Below are 25,799 nucleotides of genomic sequence, written 5' to 3'. Positions count from 1 at the left end.
CGTCAAAGGCTACAAATAAGGCTCATTCGATTGCATGCAGTGCTGCGCAGATCTTGGCTGAAGCATGTTGAAATTAACACAATTTGCTTGCATTAGCCTATGCATAAATCCAGCATGGATCCCGTTCATCCAGATCTGCAAAGTCGCATGAGTCTATTTTTTCTCTCATTTTTGTCTTTAAATCTTATCCCAGTTACACTGCAAGGTTTTTTGTTTTTATTTTTAATTGATAGAGAAGAAAACGAACCTTGGCAGTGTAAGCTTAGGCTAACAGGTTCCATTATGTTAGCTTAATTGTAGGATGTGCTTTACGTTCAAATTTAGGCAAAGTCAATATAGGTAGGCCTAGCTTCTCATTTTAGCCTATTCAGCAAATGTTAACATTTTTAAAAGAAATGTCTCAAAACAACCGAGGTAGGTAGTTGGCCCAATGTTATGTAATAACTAAACCTCCTGGATAATTAAGATTCTGGATTAAATGTCTTGTCACGAGTATTCGTGTCAGTAGGCTATGATTAAACAGGACACAAGATCAATAAGTAGGCCTTTCATAAATGGTCAGGTGTGTTCAAAATAAGTAATGTTTATGGTAAGGTTTGAGCTGGAATTATGCTTAATTGCTGGGTGTCACTACTTCACCTCGCTCTGTTGTTTAAAACTAGGAAGGAGACAGAAAGAATGTTTAGCAAAAATGAGCGTTTACACCGTGCTGTGAACACTCCCCCAAATACCTAGCTGTTGATTTCAAAACGCAGGAAAACGTTGCGCATCTTGAATACGGTGCCGTGCACGAGGGCGGGTTTACGCAAGAATCGTGGAATCCTGACCAACCGCGGAGACGCATTATGTGGGCGAGGGTTGAAAAAAACACATCTGATCTTTTTATGCATTTTTTCACTCCGAGTGCGAGAGAGATGGGCGTGACAACGGGCTGTCTGGACCACGATTAGTCTCCTAGAGGAGTAGCTTACCATCGCACATCCGTGCAGCCGATGACAACGGAGAGGCGATGCGACCCGCTGGGTGTAATGACCGTGCCATAAAACTTATCTTCGTGGGTTATGGTTCTACCGCACAACGCCCTGGTTTGAGGCCGCACGGGGATTGACAGTACAAGGGAATCTACGTCAAAGGGTCCTCCATCGCAAACATCAGCGGGTATTTATCTTTATCTTGGCTACCTGTTCAAGTGCAGTGCCTGCCTGTGCGCTCTGGCTCGAGGATAGCTGCGGGGAGTGTTTGGAAATCCCCACCGTTTTGTGTTGCGTTGAAAACGCAGTGTTTACCAGAAGCCAACGTGTTGTTTGGTTATGTGGTGTCTTTCATCGACTTGTAGTCTGCTATTTATCATCTGTCTGTACAGCGGAATCCCTTGTGTGCTGCCTTTAAGGCGGCTGTGCTGTATAGTCGATACTGTTGATATCCTTATTTCGTTGTCATTTTAAAGCGCGTTGCCTATATTTTGAGTTAAATATTACCGCAGTGTCGTTTACGCATTTCAGGCAATGTCATCCCTCTTTAATCATATAATCCATGTTTGTAGTGTTAAAAGCATCCCTTTTGCTATACGGTAGCCTATGCACTACGCTATTTAAATGACCGTATGGCATTCAACATTTTACGAACATTTACCTTGCGGTGTGTATTTTGCACCCACTGAAAGCAATATATTTGTAATGAGTTTACGATCCACTAGAAGGCCGATACCTCCATCGACTGCGTCCCGTTAGTGCTCGTAATCCTCCATCTCTGCTGTGACTGAAGGAGACGCAATTCGCTGCAATCTGTTTCGCTGAGAGTACCAGGCGCTGAAACAGCCATGATGTGTATACATCAGAGGAATAAACGGCTGTGAAAATCGTGAAAGTGTGTTAAGTTTGATCACGGCTACTTCATTCAAACCACGTATAATTGTACGCATCTTCGTTGTCTGGATTATTGAGAGATGTCATGTGGGAAAGACGTTTGGAAGCGAGATCCAAATTCTCTCATGTATGGTTGGGATCACTGAGCGAAACAGCAAAATGGCCATCAGAACTCCCACATATTTGGAAGTTCTTGAAATGGACATTGGTCTTAGGCTACTACAATATATTTTTCGAAAAACTCGTTCTGTAAGGTCAACTATAGTTATATTTTATTATGACCATCACGACTCAAGCGCAGCGTGATGGTTGATCTCACTTGACATCAGCTTAGAAATTATTTCCCCTGCAGTTTATTAACGCTAAGTAGTGCGACACATTTGCTTATTGTTCCTTATAGCCTGTCATGTAAAAAGAGCCGTACATTGCCTACATGATTAAATCTAGCATAGTTGCTAATTCATAATTTGATTGTGGTCTTCCATCCCATGCTGTGCATCTGGCTGCATGTGTAAGTGCCTTGCTGCTAGCCTGCTGCGTATTTAATAGCTTTAGCCAACCCCCTCGTGAGGCAGCTGCTTTTCTGTTTCTGTATCTGCTGCAGTTTCATTCCCTCCTTTTGCCCCGTTTTATCCAGGAGAATAGAAGTGCAATGTGCAGGCCACAGGTAAGAAAACACTGGTGGAAGGACACTCTATAGGCCACAATTGGCCCTGTGGCCCAGAGGCTCTGTCCAAGCAAATGACTGATGCTTACTCACCCAAGCCTGGGCACACACGCGCGCGCGCACACACACACCATGACCTGAGTAAGTGTGAGCGAAGTGTGGTGTTCTGTCCCTCAGAGTTAGATGAGAGGGGTGAGAGTAAGGCCCAGCTGTGCTTCTGTTCATAAGAGAGAGCCAGACTGCTCTGTGTATTCATTATCATAGAGACAATGCAATATAAGCCAGAGGCTACTTGTCCCTCAGGTGGCCCACTCACCCATACCACTCATCTGAGGCTAGCCTTGTAAGCATACCTCAGATGAATGTATAGGTTTCCTATGGTTGGCTGTATGATTTCCGTGTTCTCATGCTTCATAGGAGCAGTTCAACATAAAATGTATGGACTAACATATGGTCTACCATCAGCCTTCATTCACTGTGCCAGGAAATGATCGCTCTTTTGAAGCCTGCTCAACAACTGGCGTCAGCATATTTTTGGTCTGAATCTGTGATGTTACGAAAGCACACCCGCGCTTTCCTGACAGCTGGTAGAAACAGGGTGACTCTACAGGGATTACAGTTGAGTCACTGTTAGCTCACCAGGCACTCAGGACAGGCACACAAAAGCATGTTTCATGCGCACTTTCTCTGTGTTACTACTACTCTACTACTAGAGCTTTCAAAAAATGACACGTTTCCCCTCACCAGTTACCTCTCTGGACAGAGAGCTCAGGGAGCGCTTATCAGATGCACGGCTCAGTGCAAGGCCTTTTAAGTGGAAATAACAGTCAACAGGTCAGTCTTTGCTGTTTGAAAGTGCTTCAAAACAAGATCTTAAGAGGAGGACCGGTCTAGATTGCATCAGCTGTGACCACAGCTATGATGACCAAGTCCAGCTTTCTGCGATAGTGAGTTTTTGAACTCCACAGGCATGTGCACGGTGCGTCCGCTGTTTCCCACGCACCCACAGAGATGAGAACGGGAGGAGGCATCGAGAAAGAGACGATGCCTCGCAAAACAGAAACACCGATAAAGCCCTTTTTTTCTCACTACTCTCGAGTGACTCGAGCAAGAGCCTCTGACTAAGCTATAAACCCACTACCTCAGATGACTCCTGAGCAATTCCCAGGGACCAGTTCTGCCGAGATGTTTGCATATCATTTTGTAGTTCAAACATGAAACAAGGAGCAGGAAGTGGAAAATATTTGCCTTTCATATGGGATGGCTCAACAGGTCGCCAATTAGGCTCCACTGCACATGCGAATGCAAATAATCTAAAGAGGTCTGTAAGTGACAGTGGTGGTTAGAGGCCACTGTCATGTGTCAAGTCAGTGACATGTCTATTGTACCTAGCATCTCATCAGCTTGTCTCTCAACATGTGGCCAGTAGCCGCTAATGATTCCACTTCTATTATCACAGTCATTTGACTCCATGTCAACACACAGAGGATACAGTTTATCATTCCCCCAATCAGACTTTTATTAATATTAATATGTCAAACTCAATTGAAATAGAATTTCTAGGTATCACACCGCCTATAACTCATGCCATATCCACGTCCTTTATGTTTATCATCTTTTTAATCATGTTTATCTTTAATCATGTTTATCTATTTGTGTATTCTATCAATACATTATACTCATTTAAATAGATTGAACCTATTGTTAGAATCTGATTGGAGACTGCTTTAGGTAGAGGCCTGTTGGGGATTGGGTATCCAATTAGTCAGATTGATGGCTGTCACTGAATGTTAGTGGCCTGCTGTTTGGTGTGGAGGGAAGCTGGGAGGGTTGTGCTGGTGCACTGCTGAAGCTGCAGTGATGGAGATGGGGAGAGGAGAGGAGGATGCAAGGCTGCCTGGACCCTCCACTGGCCGTCTATTTGTCTGGACTGGCTGTATCCTTTATCCTTTGTCATTTTTTCTTTTCATAACCTCCAAGCCTATTTCTTTGCCCATTCTTTTGCCTGTTCTCCTGTTCTACTATCACTCTCTTTCTCTCCATCTCTCTCTCGCTTTCTCTCCATCTCTCTCTCGTTTTCTCTCCCTCTCTGGTTCTCTCAATGTGTGGTAGCGGTGACCATAGAGAGTGTTGTTTCTGTTCTCTCTCACCCAGACAGGGGCCTTCCAGGCTCAGCAGAACTAAAGGGACACGTACCTCATCACAGCAGTTGAAAGTGACCTGCTCTGTAGCTAACAAGCAGCACTAATATTATAATAAGCAGGGCTCCAGCTCTATGTGTCTGTAAGGACAAGGTGCAAAGTTTTAAAATGAGTTAGCCTTTAATATAACATTTTAAAATAGCCACAGACTTAATTATGAGTTAATTAACAAGGTACAGTGTGTTGGTTGTGCTGTTGTTGAACTCCAAATGTTCTCTGTGCTCGTGTGCCTTATTATGAGAGTGGAGAACCCAACTCTGTGCTGCATAGCTCTGCAGCTGTTGCCCTCCTGTGTCATGTATTGACCTCTGCCTTGGGTTCCTCTGTTAGATCTCATTGAATGCACTGCAGCTCACACTAGCTACACTAACCATGGACGGCTGCTCCACCGACCAAAACAAGAGCAATCAGGCGACAGTAGACCTCCACCCCTGTCACACAATATTAACCAACGAGAAACCAATGTTGCTGATTGGATCATAAATGGCCACAGCAACAAAGACGAATGACTCTTCTTTATTATTGTGTTACATGTTCCAAATGTAAAGCACTTTGAGCTGCATTCTGTGTATGAAAGCTTATTATTATGACCGCCGCGCAGCGAAGCAGATTTTTTTTTTTTTCGCATGTCCAAATTTCCGTCAAAGATTCCCAGGACACTGAAAGACCAGAGTACACGAAACTTGGTGGGCATGTAACCCCACATGGATAGCATAGAACCATCGTTTTTCGTTTTGATCTGTAGCCCCCCCGCTGGACTGGACCCCCCGAAAGGAGGGTAGGGCAGACACAGTTTTCTGTGAATATCTTGAGAACCGTAGGGCCTAGGATGACCAGTTTTTTTGTATGTTGGTCTTAAGGGGTCATGTTAACCCATTCCATGTGAACACATGTGCACAAACAGATACACACGCACACACATACATTCACAGTAATCATACGTATGACACATACTCACACAGTAGACATATGTACGCATGCATGCACATGCACAAACACACATACGCAGACAAACACACAAGCACGCACACACACACACACACACACACACACACCCACACACCCACACACATAAACATAAACATGTGCACGCACACATGCACACAATTCAAGAATTTCTCAGAATTATGAACAGGCAAGATGGGGGTGGGGTTGTATAAAATGAATTTTACATGTGAAATCTATGAACTAATCATGTTTTGGTACTTGCTGTCTAGCAGATACCAGTGAGAATTGAGTGTGGATAATGCAATTTAGTGAGACAGTTAGAATCATATAGGCCTTTCAGCGTGATTTATTTTTGTGGAAAAAATGTGCTGGACTGGGCGGCGGTCATATTTTGTACCGCTCTGCGGTACATCTAGTTATTATTGTTATTATAAATTCCAGTATCGGCATTCTGAACTGCATCTGGAAGAACATTGTAGTCTGCCTTGTTTAAAAATCATTTCAGTACATCGACACTTTTGAAGTTTTACACACACACAGACAAAAGGGTGATACGCATTACTACTTGTGGTATAACCACAGCTTTCTCTACACTTCCGTTCATATACTGCTACCACTGAAGCACAGACAGTAATTCAACCACCATCTATGTCTTGCTTCTAGCTGTCAGCACCACACACTGAGGCAATAACAGTACTATGACCTTCAATAGTAATATGTGTGTTTCTGTTGCTGCAACCAGTAGACTCACTGTGCTAGCACACAACTGAAGTGCTTTAAGTTAGCAATGCCTAGTGTTCCGGGTTCTTTAAGTTATCAATGCCTACTGGGTTCTTTAAGTTATCAATGCCTAGTGTTCTGGGTTCTTTAAGTTATCAATGCCTAGTGTTCCGGGTTCTTTGGTGTAGCAGGTGGCTGCAGACATCTTGAAGCTGTTAAATATTCAGAGGGGCTGAATAGGAGGGGAGAGCTTCAGTGCAAACGCCACAGACGAGGCCTCATGATTTATTCCACGGATCATTTCCTTGGATGTATTTTTAGCCTTCTGTTCATTTGTTACTACTTGATGGAGACAGATGAAGTGAAGAGTACCCCCCCCTGTCTCTCTTTCTATCTATTTCTCCCCCCTCTCTCTATCTGTCTCTCCCCCTCTCTGTTTATTATCTTCGTATTCATCTCTCCACTCCACTCTTCTCTCTTTCTCTCTTCTCATCGACGCTCTCTCTTACACACTCACGCATGCACACACACACACACACACACACACTCTGCAGTGGGAGGAGAGAGGATGGTGGGAGTAAAAGAGAGGTATAAAGAGACATTTTGAGAGTCAGGGAGGAGAAGAGAAGAAAGTTTTCCAGATAAACGTGAGAATAGTTTCTCAGAGGCAAAACAAAACCAGCCTAATTCACATTGGAGCCTTGGTTTATCTGTAGTATAGAAGTCAACAGTCCATAATTACGCAGCACACTTTGTCTAGTGGCAGTCATTTAAACAATACCCAGAGCACTACACTATCTATGGCTTATTAGTCCCATAGCCACACAACAAACCAAGTCAATCTTCATATTAGCTTTTAGCACCTCAGATCTGGCATGTCACCATAATGTGTATTTTCATCAGTGATCCCTTCCCTTTGTCTTCCTTTTGTCTTTCAGTGTGTTTTGTCTCCCTCTTCCTCTTCACCCTCATGCAATCTATTTCCCCTCCCTCCCTCTGTCTGCTTCATTCCTCGCCTCCCCTCCACCCAGCCGCTCTCTCTCTCCCTCCCTCCGTTCCCCTCTCTCATCTTCCCCAGGTTTATGGCAGTGGGTTGATTAGAAAGTGCGTGCCACAGAACAGGCAATCCATCACCCTGCCAAACCTCTACGAGACCGTGCACACGTACGTGCACGTGAACAGACACACACACACACACACGTGCCATGAATACACACACACACACCATGCGCACACACACACACGCGCGCGCGCACATGTATTGCACACACAGACACACAGGAACGTAGCAGTCTGTGCTCCAAGCCTCTGTTTCAATCTCTCCTCCTTTCACTCTTTCATTCCATCCTTCACTCCACAGATGCCCAGAGCACTATGGTCAGGACGGCTCGTCACTTTCTCCTCTCCTCTCCTCTGCTGCTCTCCCCTCGTTGCCCTCTCCTCTCCCCCGTTCCTTCTCATATCCTTCTCACCTCTAGTTGCCCCTATCCCTCCCTTCCTCCCTCCATCCTGCCTGCGTCACCTACATTGCTTGCTTTGTCTGTGTCTGTCTCCTCCCTTCACTCTCTCTCAATTGTTTTTCAATTAAATATTTTCAATTCAAAGAGCTTTATTGGCATGACTGTAAGTTTTACAATGCTGCCAAAGCCATAATTACATCAAGAGAAGAAAACAATTAGCAATTAGTAGTAATAATAACAACAATTGACATGGACTATGGAGAATATTAATAATAATAGAACATTAGAACTCTCTCTCTCTCTCTCTCTCTCTCTCTCCCCACCCTACTCTAACAATCTCTCCTCTCTTCTTCCATCCATTCTCTCCCTCCTACTCTCTCCTGGTGCATGTAAGCCAATCAATGAAAGTCATAATGGAACTGAAATGAGTGGTCTACAGGTAAAGCTGTGGCATCTTTTCATCTTTAATGTGGAGAGTATCTGCCTGTTCTGGGCCTGAGGTTCAGGCAGGTTGTGTTGAATTCAAGCATCACAAGGGCACAAAGATGGAGCACTGTCAGTATTGTCAATATGCTCCACGGCTGCCATTCATCTTGGCTCAGAAAGATCATTTAAGGGGGTTGACAGGCCGAGGCACGAGAACAGTGGCACTTGAGGCTCGGAAAATGCCCAATCTATTTTGTTCTGCTCATGTTTATGCTTTTGTTTACCAGAGAGGGCGATCAAATTAGATTTGCACAGAATGTCAAAGCTGCCAGAGTCAAATCAGATTAGTGATTCTCAGAGGCGAAAAGCAAATCCTCCCATAATCATTGACTACTGTGTCATATTTTAGCACGCAGTTCTTCCTAATAGCCCAGATCGAAAACCTTGAAATGCCACCACCATAAACGGAGGAAGAAAGCAAACCATTATCAACGACCACACTCGTCTCCGGCAGCAGACGCGATGTTCAGAGATTGGTTGCATCCCCCAGGGATTCGTTAAAGATCTTACACAGTGACAGATTGCCGATTGATTCCCAGGCCCATTGTTAAGCGTAAAAGCCCTGCAAAACTAGCATCTCTTGTTCTGGGCTATTTTGCCAGTGGCGTGCGATATTGACGAGCATGAAGCGCTGAATAGCCGGGCGTTTTAGGGAGCCCAGAGGTAGAATGCTCCCTCTCTTCATACAGAGGTCAGTGTGCCAATGCATCAGCTTAATGATTAATGCTTAAATGCTAACCTGGCACACGAAGCACCTTATATTTCCTCCTCATTGCAAATGTGTGTGTGTATGTGTGTGGCTAGATGTGGGGAGATGCAAATGGCAGGTGGTGTCTGCAGAGTGTGTGTGTGTGTGTGGGGGGGGGGGGGGGGGGGGGGGGGGTGTGCAGATGTGAATCTGCAGTTCTCTAACTGCAGCAGGAGGAATGATAAAATCCCTAATTCCTAATATTCTTTCATCCATTTCATACAATGTCAGTCCTCTAGTTTTTTCTCTCTCCTTCGTTCTTTCTGTCTTTGTCTCCATCAATTCCTGTCTCTCTATCAATTTCTCTGTTAACCCTTTCAACTCTCACTTTGCCTCTGTCTGTCTGTATAATCTTTTCTCCCCTCTCTCTCTCTCTCTATCGATCTATCTATCTGCCTGTCTTTCTGTCTATCTATTTATCTATCTCAGGGGTTCCCAAACTTTTCCTTGACAAGTCCCCCCAAATACCACTAGGTTCTGGCCAAGGACCCCTTGATGTGTTATTAAACCCATCGACAATACTACGGCAAATTTAAAAATACATTAAGCTAATCCTAATAATTATTTTAGCCACAAGCACTTTGTGATGGAGCATACAGTGTGTAAAATTACATTTGGGGCTTTCTGCTATATGAGAGCTATCACTCTACTATTATTCCCAGTCATTATCATGGAAAATAATGTTCAGATATGCGACAAATTATTATAATGGCATTGTATAACAACCCTCATAGTAATGGGTATATTTAAAAATTTTCAAATGTATTTATTTGTTGCTTTTATTTTTCTTTCCAACTTGCTGAGGCCCACCTGGCACCCCCTCGCGGCCCCCACTTTGAAAACCACTGATCTATCTCCCCCCCCCTGTTCCCCCTCTCTCTCCTGCAGCACTGCGTCCCCAGTGAGTGCAGTGGGGATGGTTTTGGAGGGGAGCTCCGAGGCCCTGTGTCCCCCTCCGTCTCTGGAGTTGCGGCCGTCCTGCAACAAGAGCCAGGCCTCGCCCCCGCTGGGCTCCGGCTCCCAGCCCCACGACAGCCTCTTCCCCGGGGACAAGGAGCCCGTCAAGTACGGGGAACTCATCGTCCTGGGGTGAGCCTCTGACCGTTGCCTGTGTCCGACCCGTCCTGTGTGTATGTCCTTCTATCCTCACTTTGCCACCTCTCTCTACTCTACTCTACTCTACTCTACTCTACTATACTCTACTCTATTCTACTCTACTCATCTCTATTCTACTCTAATCTACTCTACTCTACTCTACTCTACTCTACTCTACTCTACTCTACTCTACTATACTCTACTCTATTGTACTCTATTCTACTCTAATCTAATCTACTCTACTCTACTCTACTCTACTCTACTCTACTCTACTCTACTCGGCTTTTACCTCTTTTTCCCTGAAATGTCACGTGAAGTTCAGACTGAAGGCTGAATTCTCATAATGTTCATGTTTTATGTGTATAGTCTTGTGTTGATTCACTTCAGATATTAGCAGTGGTGTCTAGCCGGGTCCATATAGCCTAAGTCAGTGGCACACATGCTTTTATGTTTCCAAGCCTGTGTTGCCCACAAGGAAGATCACGAGTTACAGGTTGTTCTCCGGATGTTATCTGATCATAACCAAATATAAAGCAGGAAATGAAATGCAGTGTACAAACTATACTTCAGATAGCCTCCTGTTCAAACATGATAACCATGTGAAACCCATGTGATGTTTTCTTATTACTTTGCCGTGATTGCCGTCCCTTCTTTGATGTTCTCTGACCCACGGCCAAGATGGAATTTCACTACCTTGGCATAGCGGGCCGTAAGCAGTAAATGAATGGTGGGGGGAAATGAATCTGCCTCTGTGCTCCTCCATGTATAGACCTCTGTGATGCATTGTGTTCATCTCTGAGCACATGCAGCGCTCGTCTCCTCGCCCAGATCGTTAAGATAAATAAAACCGTTTAGTTTAGTTAGTGCGCCAATTGGATTAAGATTTAATCAAAGGCCATGCATCTGTGCAGCTTTTTGCACCGGCACGTCTGCCTAGTTGTGTATGAGTCTGTCTGTCTGTGTGTCTGGTGTCGTGAGCAGCGTCTGGTGAGGCAGAGGAAAGTGCTAATCCGTTTTGGGTGGTGTGAAACATCAAACAAGTCCCTTATAACGTCTCGGGGAATACCCACATGCCTTCAGATTTAAGAAGAGGAGGGATGATTTCCTCTACCTCACCCCTCTCCACATCACCTCACAAAACCAGCCTCTGTTGCTCTCTGTGTCTGTGTTTGGGGCTGGACTTGGACACTGTGTGGAAAAGAGAGAGGGAGAAAGGAGGAGGAAAGGGAGAGAGAGAGGGTAGAAGAAAGAGTGTAAGAGAGGAGTGTGAGATTGGAACAGATGGAATAGATGGAGAAGGAGAGATGGCAAGACAGGGAAAGGTTAGAGATAGAGAGAGAGATAGTTGGAGAGAGAAGAAGAGTGCGAGATTAGGGCAGATAGAATGGGTCAAGAGAGAGAAGTGAAAAGAGAGAAAGGAGGGGGAGAAAGAGAGAGAGAGAGAGAGACGTTCCTCATTGAAATCCTGAGGTATCGATCGGGAGCCCAGCAGGTAGTGGAGGGTGCTGAGAGGGGACTCGCTCCCTATTGATGTAATTAAAACAGAGTGCAGCCGCAGACACACAGACACACACACACACACACACACACACACACACACACACACTCTGCACCCGACGTGAACCGCATCCCTGCAGCTTGAAGGGATGGAGAGAGTCACAGAGATGGAGACGTGGAGGGAGAGAGAAATAAGAGGAGTGATGGAGAATGAATAGCGAGATGGAGAGAGAGAGAGAGAAATGACAAGATGGAGGGATATAGGATGGAGAGAGAAATAGAGGGAGAGATGGACCGAGAAAGATGAATAGATAGTGTGAGAGATTGAGAGACAGAGAGAAAGAGACAAAGAGAGAGAGTAACAGTGATTGAGAGAGAGTGATGTGAGAGATGATAATGAGAGAGAGATAGAGAGAGATGATGCAGAGATGGAGAGAGGGATAGAGAGAGAGATGGAGAGAGAGATGGAGATGATGGAGATATGGAGAGAGAGATGATGGAGAGAGATAGAGAGAGATGAGGGAGAGATGGAGGGCAGTGTGCATGGCTGAGGAGCTGGAGAGCCGTAGATGTGTGAGTAGAGTAGAGTAGAGTAGAGTAGAGGGGGCATGTGGAGCTGGTGTGTGAGTAGAGTAGAGTAGAGTAGAGGGGGCATGTGGAGCTGGTGTGTGAGTAGAGTAGAGTAGAGTAGAGGGGGCATGTGGAGCTGGTGTGTGAGTAGAGTAGAGTAGAGTAGAGGGGGCATGTGGAGCTGGTGTGTGAGTAGAGTAGAGTAGAGTAGAGTAGAGTAGAGTAGAGTAGAGTAGAGGGGGCATGTGCAGCTGGTGTGTGAGTAGAGTAGAGTAGAGTAGAGTAGAGTAGAGTAGAGGGGGCATGTGCAGCTGGTGTGTGAGTAGAGTAGAGTAGAGTAGAGTAGAGTAGAGTAGAGTAGAGTAGAGGGGGCATGTGGAGCTGGTGTGTGAGTAGAGTAGAGTAGAGTAGAGTAGAGTAGAGTAGAGTAGAGTAGAGGGGGCATGTGGAGTGCCACGTGCAGAGCTCTGCTCATTAGCCCGGGTCATCTCACTCAGCGCACACCACAGCAAGGGCAGCCAGGGCTAACAGTCCAGTCGCTGTGCTGCTGGTCATCCTACACAAGCAATGCACAGTCAGTGTGCACAAGAGGTCAACGTACAGTAAGTCCACTCAGCCCAAACCACGCGGTGTGTTTGTGCCATAGCGAGGGCAGAGGCAGTAAGCAGAGCGCTCTTCCACATGGCTGGGTTCAGGGTTACGCAACACCAGGGGCTCATCAAGACGGTTACACTTCTTCCGCTGTGGTGCTCTGTCTTACTGTGTCCTCGTGCTTGTATGTCTGTTGGTAGAGAAGTTTGTTGTGCAACGATAGCATGTGACAGTCATGGGGAAATCGGCTTTTTTCCCCTGTGGTGTGTCGTGTGTGTGTGTGAGTTGGTTTGGATACAACAAGCTGCCTGAATATAAATATCTGTCTTCTTCCTCTCTTCTCTGCCAAGGCACAATGGGTCGCTGGCCAATGGGGACAAGGGTCGCCGCAGGAGTCGGCTGGCCCTCTACAAGCGCCCCAAAGCCAACGGTGTCAAACCGGACGTCATCCACAACGTCTCCACTCCTCTGGTGTCAAAGGTGAGAGGTCAAGGAAGTGGGCTGAGTGACCTTCTAACCAGCATCAAGAGTGACTGTTTATTTTAAATAAATATAATTTATTACAGAAGTGAACGTTTTTATATAACATAAATAAAAAATATGAAATACGTTATATAAGATTTAACCTTCAAAATCTACTGCTAACAGATTATTCAAGATTATTACATGACTTTGTTATAAAGTGGCAAAGGCTGTTATATTTGATAAAAAAGAACAGTGTTGCAGAGTTACCACCCTCCGTAGCCTACTGTAAGTCCTACTAACGCGCCCACAGCAGCACACCAGAGTGGTGTTGCATAATGCTTAAAACTGCAAACAGGCTCATTCATCTCATGGAGCTTTTAAACTATGCAGAACACAGATATTACAACATTACCCTGTTGTGTGAAATGGAAGTAGTTACATAATGTGTGTATGTGTGTGTGTGTGTGTGTGTGTGAGTGTGTGTGTGTGTGTGTGTGTGTGTGTGTGTGTGTGTGTGTGTGTGTGTGCGTGCGTTTCACAGGCCCTTAGCAACAAAAGCCAGCACAGTATCTCCTACACATTATCCAGGAGTCAGTCGGTGATCGTGGAGTACACGCATGACTCCAACACAGACATGTTCCAGGTGAGCACTCCAGCCTTCTGCAAGTAGAACATGGCAAACTAGCAAAGCACTTCCCCAGTTTCCCAAAGAAACAACCAAACAGACATCCAATGGCAAGCACAAAAGGTCGTTTCTAAGAGGCGTAATAGTGCGAGAGTCATCACAACTAAGAGAGAATACACATTGAACTTTTGAAAGAAATAGTGGCAATGAAAGAGAAAGCAGTTGAAAAACCCAACTTGCAGTAAATGTTTTGGTTATATGTTGATTATAGACCAGACCTGGACAATCTAAAATACACTATGACACTATGAGCCCTCATTTAAATGCTGAGCTTAGTCTAAATAGACCACGATTTCCTCATTGCCTGACTTTGCACTTTGGCCGTCATTTAAATTAGGGGCCGATATCTGTCTTTACTTTACATGTTATCTTCTGATTAAAGATACTGTGCTTTTACATAGTTAAATGGCTAGTTGAACAGAACCTTGCAGTTACCTTGCAGTATTTCATTTCATTTTATGTAGCTGTCAGTGCTCTAACCAGATGGTATGAAATTTACTTTTCATTTAAAATTGTGACTTCCATGTTATGTGATGCCTGTATCATGGTTTTGTGTATAAAACTGAACCTCAGGCAACACTCTTCGTAAACCAGAGCAAGAATGTCATCAACAGCCCCACGAGAGCTCCAACAAGCCACAAAAACACACACACACACACACACACACACACACACACACACACACACACACACACACACACACACACACATAAGCAAACAGACACACACACACACACACACACATAGGCAAACAGACACACACACACACACACACACACACACACACACACAGGCAAACAGGCACAGACAGACACACAGACACACACACACACACACACACACACACACACACACACACACACAATCCCTCCCTAATCTCTCCCTCTTCATATCCCTCACCTCCCTTCCTCAGATCGGGCGTTCCACAGAGAGCATGATCGACTTTGTGGTGACAGACACAGTCGGGAGTGGAGGAGGAGGAGGAGGAGGAGGAGGAGGAGGTGGTGGGGGTCAGGGAGCAGCGGTTGAGGGTGGAGGAGGCGGTGGAGGAGGCAACGGCCAGTCGGCCCAGAGCACCATCTCACGCTACGCCTGCCGCATCATGTGTGAGCGTAGCGCCCCCTACACGGCGCGCATCTACGCCGCCGGCTTCGACTCCTCCAAGAACATCTTCCTCGGGGTGAGTCAGGCCGTCCGGACATCACAATAATGCTGTTAATGATGTTGATGCAGCTACAGCCTGCACAACACACACAACACCAGAGCTCATTTCAATCATAACTTTACATGTAATGAAATTAATTTGTTGAATGGTTGATAGTGTTGAAGCCTATTATTGTTATGTGGAATAATTGTTTTGGAGCCTATTGCCTCAATTGGCTATTTATATTGTTATAAAACCAATATCTCAGATCTAAATGTGTTCATTCTTCAGTTGCATTGTCACTGTAAATTGTAATCAAAACAGTAACAACTCTGTGTGTCATTGCTTAATTATGTAATGCATGAGAAATTTAAAATCTTCATCCTTCTGTGTTTTTAAGTGGAGCCCCACACCAGATTCTGAGGAAAGTTAATTATTTTTCCATTAGGTCATGTAAAAACATCATAAATTTGAGGCCTAGTGGAGAAGAATTATGTTATTTAATGCAGGGAAGTTAGTTTGTGGAGGAAATGTTGCACGCTTGCATGTTTAGCAGCAAGTTATGACTACTTGGCTGAAGTGAATATAGATATGGATTTTGTGGAAACTGTTGTGTTAGAGGCTGTCTCCTCTTGTAGTGTGTGTATTCTAGATGACACGTTAGCATATTCACACACACACACACACACACACACACACACACACACAGAGAGAAAAAGAGCAGCTGTTTCTGAGTCACCCACAAATACACTCTGTTCTCCCCCTCTCCTGGACCTTAGCCTAGCCATACACACACACCAGACCTACAGAAGCCTCTCTGTGTAGATATCTCCATCACTCACAACACACACACACACACACACTTCCTGTTTTTCCTGGGCAGACACAGACCATCAGAGCTACTAACAGAGAGCCTGACATCCTGCATCCAGAGACCTGTCTCTCTCTCTCTCTCTCTCTCTCTCTCTCTCTCCTCTCTCTATGAGATGCATGTGAGCGGATGACTAATGAGCTGGCTGGACAGCAGAGAAAGCTCTCTATTGGCAGAGCCATGTTGGAGTCCTAGAGGGTGGCCTTGTGGATCTGGATCTGTTTGAGTGGTGATCTGCAGAGCAATAGTTCTGGTTCTGGTTCTGGTTCCGGTTCTTCTTCCTGAGCCTCTGCTGTCTGTAGTTTGCCCCCCCCCCCCCCCTTTCATGTAAAAGGCCCACCTGTGCACTAACATCATAACAAGTCATGCTGGTTGATTCTTCCCTCTCTGTGTGTTAATAAACCCGTCTGCAGTTTGAAATCCAGCCAGGTGGAGTGAATATTTACAGGAACTGAGGTGCAGGACTGACGCAGCTCTTATTATGGGGCTCTTTGTGACGTCAATTCTAGGCACAACAAAGTGATTATATATTTCCCCAGCTGCAGCTCCAACATTATTCCATTCAACCAGAGGTTTTCAACATTACGTTAGTTGATCAAGGTTGAGTCAACACTTGATTTTTGCTCTAAAGTTGCTTAAGTTAATGGTCTCATGGCAGCTGTAGTAATTATTCAAAAAATGAATATACCAGCACTTCTATGATAAATGAAATCCCATGTCTCATAGCCATTCATTCACTGGGACTGTGACCTCAACAAGACAACCTGAGATACTGTGCTGGTATAAAAATGGCACCTGTCGTTGTCTTCCACTCACGTTGCATGAACCAAGACGCATCAGCCATCACTGCAGTTGCCTCTCAGCAGCCTCAGGGCTAGACAGAGGAAGCTAACCAAGAGAGCTACTTATCCCCCCTTACAGCCCTGAAAGAGCTGTTGTAGCGGAGAGGTGCCCAGTCCTGTGGGAGTGCAAGGTGGAACAGAAGGTCCAGTGTGAGAGTGTGCTGTGCTGGACTGACCACAGACTCTTTCAGGTCAGCGCGCTACAAGCGTGTGGCATAAGGCAGAGCTGCGTAATGGCAGGATGGCACGCAAGGCCTCACGCAGGGCCAGGTGGAGGTGGGAGGGTGGGGGTTGGGGTTCTGCTCTCCTCTGTAGTCCTAGGTTGGGTTAGTTCATATGTTGCACTGTAGCCTTGGGTTGAGTTGGTTTATGTATTGTATTGTGGCCTTGGTTGAGTTGGTTTATGTTATATTGTGGCCTTGGTTGAGTTAGTTTGTTATATTGTGGCCGTGGGTTGAAGAGAATTCATTCCTGTGCTGTAGAATTGGGTTGAGAGGGCTTCTGTTCTGTATAGGAGCTTGAAGTTGACCTTTTTATTTTTGTCTCTCTCAGAGAAATCCCTTCGGTTTCAGTTTAGTTTCTCAGTTCAGTGTTCGGTTAAGACTTCACAGCGGTGGAGGAGGAGAGGACAGGATTCCGAGAGAGGGGGTGCTTACTCATTCATAAAAACATGCCGTATGATCCGTGCAGGCTGAGGTGACAGATTTCCTACGCTTAACCCTCTCCCACACAAACACACACGCACACGCACATACACACACACGCACACACGCACACACATACACACGCACGCGCGCGCACACACACACACACTCAGTCACAAATACACATCCACCCCCACACACACACAACACATAAACATTCAACCAGATACACTACCTCTTTTCAGGCATGTTCTGTCTCTCTCTCTCGCTCTTAACACACACACACACACACACACACACACGCACACACACACACACAAACAAACATACATTTTCCCTCCCACATATGCTCACACACCCTCAACACATGCTTACATACTCACTAGCTCCCTCCCACTTACATGAACACCTTCTCTTACACACACACACACACACACACACACACACACACACACACACACACACACTCTTGCTCTCCTTTTCGAGCATTTAGTCTTCGTTCACTCTCTTTATCATTCTCCCTGTCTCTCCTACACACACACACAGACACACACACACACAGACAGACACACACACACACACACACAGTTACACAGAGCTACACAGAGCCCTGGTCTTCTGCGGAGCGAGTGAAATATTGAAGACAGTGTGAGCGGTGAAAGGCACAGCAGGCACAGATGCAGAGGGAGCCTTGGCACAGAGTCGACACCTGGCAGAGTCGCCCAGGATGGAGGGAGTTCACCAGTCATGACAGGAGGAGGAGAGAGAGAGAGAGGGTGAGAGAAAAAAAAGGAGAGAGAGAGAGAGACAGGAGAGGGTGAGACAGCTGGCTCTGCTGGCTGTTCATCCATGCATTAGAGTAGGGTAGCCCCAGGATGGAGGGAAACCACCAGGCGGAGGAGAGAGACAGACAGGAGAGGGGGAGACAGCTGGCTCTGCTATCTGTCTGTCTGCTCGTCCCTGCACTAGGGTTGAAAGCTGAAAGCCACACGTTCTCTTTGCAGCTTTATGGTTCATTTTCATTGTGTGTCTTGTTTGTAATGAATAACAAAAACAAGCAGGAGGTATCATTTGTCATTGTAAAGATAAACTGATCATTTTCTCTGATAAGTTGTTTTATTTAAATGAAACAGTTGAATTGGGTTCATCTCTGTGACATTTTGGCAAAGGGCTGTGTTATTGGATTGTGGCTGCGCATCATAAGCAGTTTAGTTAGCACGCTTCATTAAGCTGAATTATTTTATCATAAACTCTCCAAATATGAGGAATTTTCATGAATTGCTTTAAATCTATTGCTATTAAAGGAGGTATAACAGCCTCCTCAAGAGTTTGTCTGAGTATTCTGACTTCATGTTCAGATATGGCCGTAGAGGGACATGTTCGAAAGTCAAAACATCAACATAATGTAAAAGTCGACCTTTATGTGGTCGGGGGCATGAACTAGCAAGCTGCCCGACTATTTTTATAATGCTAATGGAAGCCACGTTGTAAATAAATAAAACTTTTGCTTCAACAATGACATCAAAAGGCCTCTGTGTAAAACCAACCAGGGACTCTATCAAGGGCACACAGCAGCGCACGTGATGCGGTTGAAATTGACAACGCGGAGCGTCCGCTGTGAGGCGTCTCTGTACAGTAGAGTGTGCCACGCTGGGTAGGGGGGGTGCGGAGCGGCACATAATGGGTTTAAGAGCTGTCGCTGGAGTCTGAACTGAGCTAGCCCAGCGTGGCACTGGGAGGCTGGCACGCGCCACTGTCCTTGGCAGCCGGCACACTCTGCCTGCGTGAATCACTGTCATCATACGGAGGAGGGGGGTGGAGGGAGGGAGAGAGGGATGAAGAGAAAGGGAGGGCAGAGAGAAGGGATGGAGAGAGAGAGAAAAAATTCAAGAGAAGGAATACAGACAGAAAGAGAGTCAAAAATATGTTAATGCAATTTAGTCACTGATGCTAGCATTGCAAATGAGGAGAATGTGCAGATGAAGAGAAATTGAGACATAGAGGAGAGTGAGAGAAGGAGAGAGTGATATAACAATAACCGGTGTGGAACACCAGCTAGAATGGAGGGAGGGAGAGAGAGAAAGAGAGGAACAGGAGAGAGACTGAATGTGTAGAGAAAAGGGATGAGTGTGCACTGATATGACTATGAGTGCTATTGAACACAAAGTGGGCTCTCAGGTGCGCAGGGCAGGTTACCACTGACAGGCTGATTGTATGAGTTTGCATTAGGAGCAGTCAGCACTGGGAGAGGTGACGCTGGGCCCTGTGGGCTCAGCACTTTCTCCCTCAGTGAAAAATACATTTGACAGCTACATTTCTGTTGAGGGCTAACAATCAAGGATTTCTGCGGGATTGCTGTACTCTTCAATACATCCACAATTTGTATGTATGTGTGTATGTGTCTGTGTGTGTGTGTGTGTCTGTCTGTGTGTGTGTGTGTGTGTCTGTGTGTGCGTGTCTGTGTGTGTGTGTGTGTGTGTGTGTGTCTGTCTGTCTGTCTGTCTGTCTGTGTGTGTCTGTGTGTGTGTGTGTGTGGGTGTTTTGAGCACAATCAGAATTTCATTTTAGATCTCAAGAGATTCAAGCATCAGTTCTCTCTTCAGTCCTTTTGATAGCATCATTTTTTTACTTCCTTTTTCAACAGTTCAGCTCGTTTTACCTCAGCTGCATCTCAGGTGCTCTGGAGCCTTATGGTGCTTGCATACTGCCCCAGCAAACGGCAACAAACACCAGCTGTTGGCTCAGTGTGCACCATCCATCTGGGATTGTTGGTGCTTGTTGGATGCGCTGCTGGAGTGTGACACGTTCTAAAGCCATTCTTTTCAATTATTACTGTCTGGGCAGTGTGGAGCTGGACGTTGTTTTTCGGAACATTCACATTCTGAACATTCTTTAAGGCCAATTCACATGGACGTTACATGACGAGACAAGCTGCAACATTCTTTAAACCAGCAACTTGAGTCCTAAAAAACTGTGGGACCAATGACAACACTTTAGTTGCACCACTTTTAGCCAGATATATGAGCTAGCTACCTGGCCAGCAAAGTGAACCAACTAGTTGATAAGCCAACCACCAATACGATTAGTGTGTTTCTTTTTTGTGACTTTACTAGCATGACTGATGTTGTGCAGACACACTGGTGTTCTTCAAAACCGAGTTCATATGTATTTCTCTGCCACCTTTGGACAAAACTCTGCACTTAAAGAGTGACAACACGTCACAAGTGTTTTAAAACTTTGCAACTGTGATTTAATATGACAAATCTTTTGAAACAGCTTGCAACAGTTGGCAATGTCTTGCAAAGTGTAATTCACACCACTGCAACTCGTCTCTGCAATTGTTTTGTGTTATGTGAATCTTTGGTGTGAATTGGCCTTAAGAATGTTGGGGTTGGTTTGAGTTTGTTGAGGTTGTGTGCAAGCAGCCTTCAGGCTTGTTTTGCACCTACACTGAGCAGTCATCTTCACATTTTGTGTGGGTTAGACCAACAAAGGTTAAATTGATCCTGGTTTAAGCCTAATCAAGGAGTTGTTTATATAGGTCTCATTTTAATTTGAGTTGTGTTGAGTTGCACCACTTAATTAAGACTTCCTTACCAAATCTGAAATTTAAACCTTGCAACAATCTGGCTGTCAATTGCAAACAGTCAATAGTCTCTCCTGCAATCTCTGCAGTTCTCCCTCCCCATCTTCATCATCATAAAACTCAACACTCCCCATCTTCATCATCATAAAACTCAACAGATGAGGTGGTTACTTAATTTACTAAGTAACTGAAATGAGATGTTAAACTAGTGGAGCGGTCTGGGTTAAATCCAATCCAGGTTTATGTAAAAAAACTTAAAAACAGCATTGAAAGGATGGTTTAAATGTAAACCTGATTAACTACCGTATTTTCTGGACTATAAGTCACACTTTTTTTCATAGTTTGGCTGGTCCTGCGACTCAGGTGCAACATATATATATTTATATATATGTTTTTTTCCTCTTCATGACACATTTTTTGACTGGTGCGACTTATAGTCCGGAAAATACGGTAGGTTGAAAGATGGTGCAAAGGGATTAATAGATAAACCTTGATTTAACGTATGTTCAAACTTTGTTGGAGCCACTCGTGCTTGGTTTCTGGATTCAGTCGTCCAAAGCTGCCCATGTCCTCTTCATATATCCAGACTCTTGTGTGTTTTTTGTAATGTGCGTGTGTGTGTCTGCCCCCAGGAGAGAGCTGCCAAATGGCGAACGTCTGACGGCCTGATGGACGGCCTGACGACCAACGGGGTCCTGGTGATGCACCCGGCTGGCGAGTTCGTGTCAGAGCCGGCGCCTGGCGTGTGGCGGGAGATCTCCGTGTGCGGGAACGTCTTCGCCCTCCGAGAGACGCGCTCTGCTCAGCAGCGGGGAAAGCTGGTGAGAGACAGAGACAGAAAGAGAGCAGAGATGAAGAGAGAGAGAGAGAGAGAGAGAGAGAGGGCACAGAGAGTGCTGGAGTGCGATAAGAAGAAATCATATTTGATTATCTGATGAAATGGCAGCCGGCAGGAGGAATGAAGGGAGTGCCTTCACACAAAAAACAAAAACGTTACTACGGCCTTTCACAAGGTCATTTAGACGGCCTCCTCCGGTGCCTACTATCATGTCATGTCAGTTCAGAGCGCTTTCATGCTTGAGTAGAGATTCTGAACAAGACTTAGTGTAGGCAACATGTCACCAGTAAAAGATTAGAGCACTACCCAGTGGCTGTGGGAAAAAGTACACTAAAGGTCTGAAGGTGCCTCAGTCCATACTAAACAGTTGAATACTCAGTAGTCGCTGGCAGCTTTTATCTCTACATAATGAATGCACTGTGTAAAATACACATCATGTAAAATGTAAAATACACATCAAGTCAAGAAAACATGAATCCCTGGACCCTGGAATGAAACTTCCCATTTAACATCACATACCAATGTAGGTCAGCATGTATTCAGACATGAGTGTGTCAGCACAGTGCTTCAGCTGTGTCAGACATGAAGGCATCTCGTTTCTAATCCTGTCAAGGTTACATTCCCCTGGAAGCGCATGCACAGAGTAAACAAGCTCGTGCAGTCCAGGCTGGTGTCCAGCCACTGATGGAATAGACCAGAGATTCTAATAAATGCACCAGGATGGCCACGGACAGAGGAGATGTAATGCACTGTAAACTGGCCTCATGGCAAGGGCAAATCCATACATATGAAATGTTAATATAATGCACTGTGCTTCAAATGATTTAACTAAACAAGAAAGTAGAAAAGTGTTTAATGGTATATAAAAATGGTATTATGTTGGGCTGTATTGTTGTGTCGTATAGTGTATAATATTATTATGTTCATTATTTAATTCATTTGGGGGGTTAGCGTAGTGAGCTATTTATGTAGGTTACATTATTACAAGTTATTGATGGAGACCATTAAGATACATTGGTGGCTAGTTGCATAATAAGGACACTTCATTGAAGCTAATTTGGATTTATGCTGTAGATTTTGGACATTTGTTTTGCTATTGATTGGGTTATTAAATAGCGTTGGGTAAAGGCCTATGCTGAAAGGCTAACAGTAAATGGAGCTACTGACGTGAATATTCCATGTGAGTAGACGTGTCTCTGCTCTCTCTGTGTGCGCAGGTGGAGAACGAGTCCAACACGCTGCAGGACGGCTCTCTGATCGACCTGTGCGGCGCCACGCTGCTGTGGCGGACGCCGGCAGGCCTGCGCCACACGCCCACGCTCAAGCAGCTGGAGTCGCTGCGGCAGGAGCTGAACGCGGCGCGGCCGCAGTGCCCCGTGGGCTTCAACACGCTGGCCTTCCCCAGCCTGGCCCTGGCGCAGCGCGCCACCGTGGACAAGAAGCAGCCCTGGGTCTACATGAACTGCGGCCACGTGCACGGCTACCACAACTGGGGCTTCCGCAAGGAGAAGGGCGCCTCGTCCGCCGGGGGAGGGGGAGGGTTTCACGGCGGGGGCGGGATCGGCGGGATCGGGGGGCTGGGCGGGGGTGGGGGCGGGGGCGGTGGCGCGGTCGGGGGAGCGGGGACGGCGCCCGTGGGCACGGGCGAGCGCGAGTGCCCCATGTGCCGGCGCGTGGGCCCCTACGTGCCGCTGTGGATGGGCTGCGAAGGCGGCCTGTACCTGGACGCGGGGCCGCCCACGCACGCCTTCTGCCCGTGCGGCCACGTGTGCTCGGAGAAGACGGCGGCGGGCTGGAGCCAGATCCCGCTGCCCCACGGCACGCACGCCTTCCACGCCGCCTGCCCCTTCTGCGGCACCTGGCTGACCGGCGAGCACGGCCACGTCCGGCTCATCTTTCAGGGGCCTGTCGATTGAAAGGCAACCCACCCGCCCACGTCCCCCCTCCCAATACCCCCCAACCCCCACCCGACACACGACCACCCTCTACCCTTACCAGCCCTCTGACCCCCAGCGCTTTCTCAACCCCCCGCCCCCCGCCCCCCAACCCCCTCAGTGACATACTGCAAATGACAAGGGGAGGGGACACGGTGGCAGAGGGATTTCAAAACATGCAATGTTGGAGGAAAAGGAGGAAAAGGACAAAAGATGGACAGGCTCAGAGTGCTGGACAATGGAGACCGTCTCATCGGCATGGACTCGATGAACTGAAGTAATAGAAGGAACAGGGTGAGCAGAAAGGTGTTTTGAGAGGGAAATCTGTAAATAAAGTGGTAAAATGGAAAACCTGGGAGTTCAGTTACTGTTTGGTGTTTGGATTGTGTCCCTTGCTATACCAGTGCATTTCCATGAGGCATCGATGTCTGGCTCATGGATACGATATGCTCCCTTTGTGTCTACACTTAGTAGTCTGTGTTGTCACGTCATTTACTGATGATTTTATTACTTGCATGAATTATGCAATACGTAGAAGCATTTAGAATAATCTGTGCAACTTTAGATAGATAGATAGATAGTTACTTTATTCACCCCGAGGGACATTTTATTAGGATGATTGTATTTACACCAGTCAGTGGTCTATTTCCAACAGCTTCTGCAAGAGGTAGCTGGTCCAAGCACATTCTGTTATACTGAAATGTGCAAATTCACACTTAGATAAGATTAAAGATTTAAGGGATAGGGGTTAGGCGAGTCCTTAGACAATGAGTCAGAGGCAGACAAAGAGGATGTGTTAAAATGCAGAACTCATTTATTTTTCAACATACTACATAAGACAGGAACCGAAACAAGGTGACCCTTAGTAGTCTCCCTCAAGGGTTGCAGCAGCTTTCTCCATCTCAGCTTAGCCGTGGAGATTACATAAACGCCATGGATTCAGCTTGAATTCACCACGACTCTTCTTAATTAAGGGCCGCTGTTAAAACGAAGACACTCCGTGAAAATGTGACACAAGGGCAGCGGAAGGGTCATCTAATCCCCAGGAGGAGAGGGTGTCCGCTGATGTTTACGCACACGTTTCTCTGACCCATGTGCATGCATTCACACACAAACATTCACACACACACTTTTTTTCTGGCTCTTTCTCTCACGTACACACACACAAACACAGATTTCCCTGCCCAGGGGATCGTCTGCTAGAGTCGAACTAGTCTGCAGCTCCTCTACTGGGCTAAAAATAACTCAAGGTCATTTGTGCCTTTTCAGACACTATGCAACTACGGCTCACACACACCAGCAAAGACACCAGCAAAGCTACACGGACAATTCTTCACACGGCTCAGACATCCATTCACATACCGTATACACATATAGGCAAAAACAAATACACAAAGGTGTACAACTGTCTCTACACACATACATGCACACACACACACACACACATATATGTATGCATCAAATACACTCAGATGAGAGTGCCCAAATCCTACAGTACTCTCTACCTTACAAAGAGAAGGCACACACTGCATAAACCTGCATGTTGGTGAGCAACACATGTGCGTGGAACAGTTGCGCCAAACAGGAAACCCACACACACGTACACACTGATAAGGCATCAGTGCTGAGGCAAGGGAGCAGGGGGTGGGCTTCTGTTCAGCATCATTTTGTATGCATGAGGTTGGAACAACCACACGCACAAGAGAAGTGATCACCGCCACTGACTCATCAATGCCATCTCAAACACAAACAAACGTATGGGCAGATGAAATCACAAAGTAGTACAAACTGGAGAATTCGTATACATAAACACACACACACACACACACACACACACACACACACAGGGATGAAGGCACAGACAAGTGCAGGCTAGAGCATCCAAGCATATGCATGTGCATACACACACACACACACAGGGCTGAGGAGGCACCAAAAGGTG

At 46.0% G+C, this 25,799-nt stretch overlaps 1 protein-coding gene across 1 annotated transcript; it reads left to right on the top strand.

Moving 5' to 3' along the window:
- The first annotated feature begins 235 nt into the window (after positions 1-235).
- Positions 236-24,208, top strand: peli3 (pellino E3 ubiquitin protein ligase family member 3). The gene is made up of 7 exons (XM_042069543.1): positions 236-1,158; positions 9,984-10,184; positions 13,199-13,328; positions 13,855-13,956; positions 14,912-15,178; positions 21,718-21,906; positions 23,141-24,208. The coding sequence occupies exons 2-7, from the start codon at positions 10,012-10,014 to the stop codon at positions 23,837-23,839; spliced, it is 1,560 nt and encodes a 519-aa protein (XP_041925477.1). The 5' UTR covers positions 236-1,158; positions 9,984-10,011; the 3' UTR covers positions 23,840-24,208.
- Positions 24,209-25,799: the final 1,591 nt, after the last annotated feature.

This window comes from Alosa sapidissima, chromosome 18 (genome assembly GCF_018492685.1).
Source record: "Alosa sapidissima isolate fAloSap1 chromosome 18, fAloSap1.pri, whole genome shotgun sequence".
Lineage (NCBI taxonomy): Eukaryota > Metazoa > Chordata > Actinopteri > Clupeiformes > Clupeidae > Alosa > Alosa sapidissima.
Note: the sequence above shows the minus strand (reverse complement) of the source record. Positions and strands in the feature narration are given on the sequence as shown.

Bases quoted from the DNA above. Each gene is read 5' to 3' on its own strand.
- peli3 (XM_042069543.1), top strand. From the start codon at position 10,012: ATGGTTTTGGAGGGGAGCTCCGAGGCCCTGTGTCCCCCTCCGTCTCTG. The intron at 15,179-21,717 runs GTGAGTCAGGCC...GTCTGCCCCCAG, and splicing joins CCAAGAACATCTTCCTCGGG to GAGAGAGCTGCCAAATGGCG. The intron at 21,907-23,140 runs GTGAGAGACAGA...CTGTGTGCGCAG, and splicing joins CTCAGCAGCGGGGAAAGCTG to GTGGAGAACGAGTCCAACAC.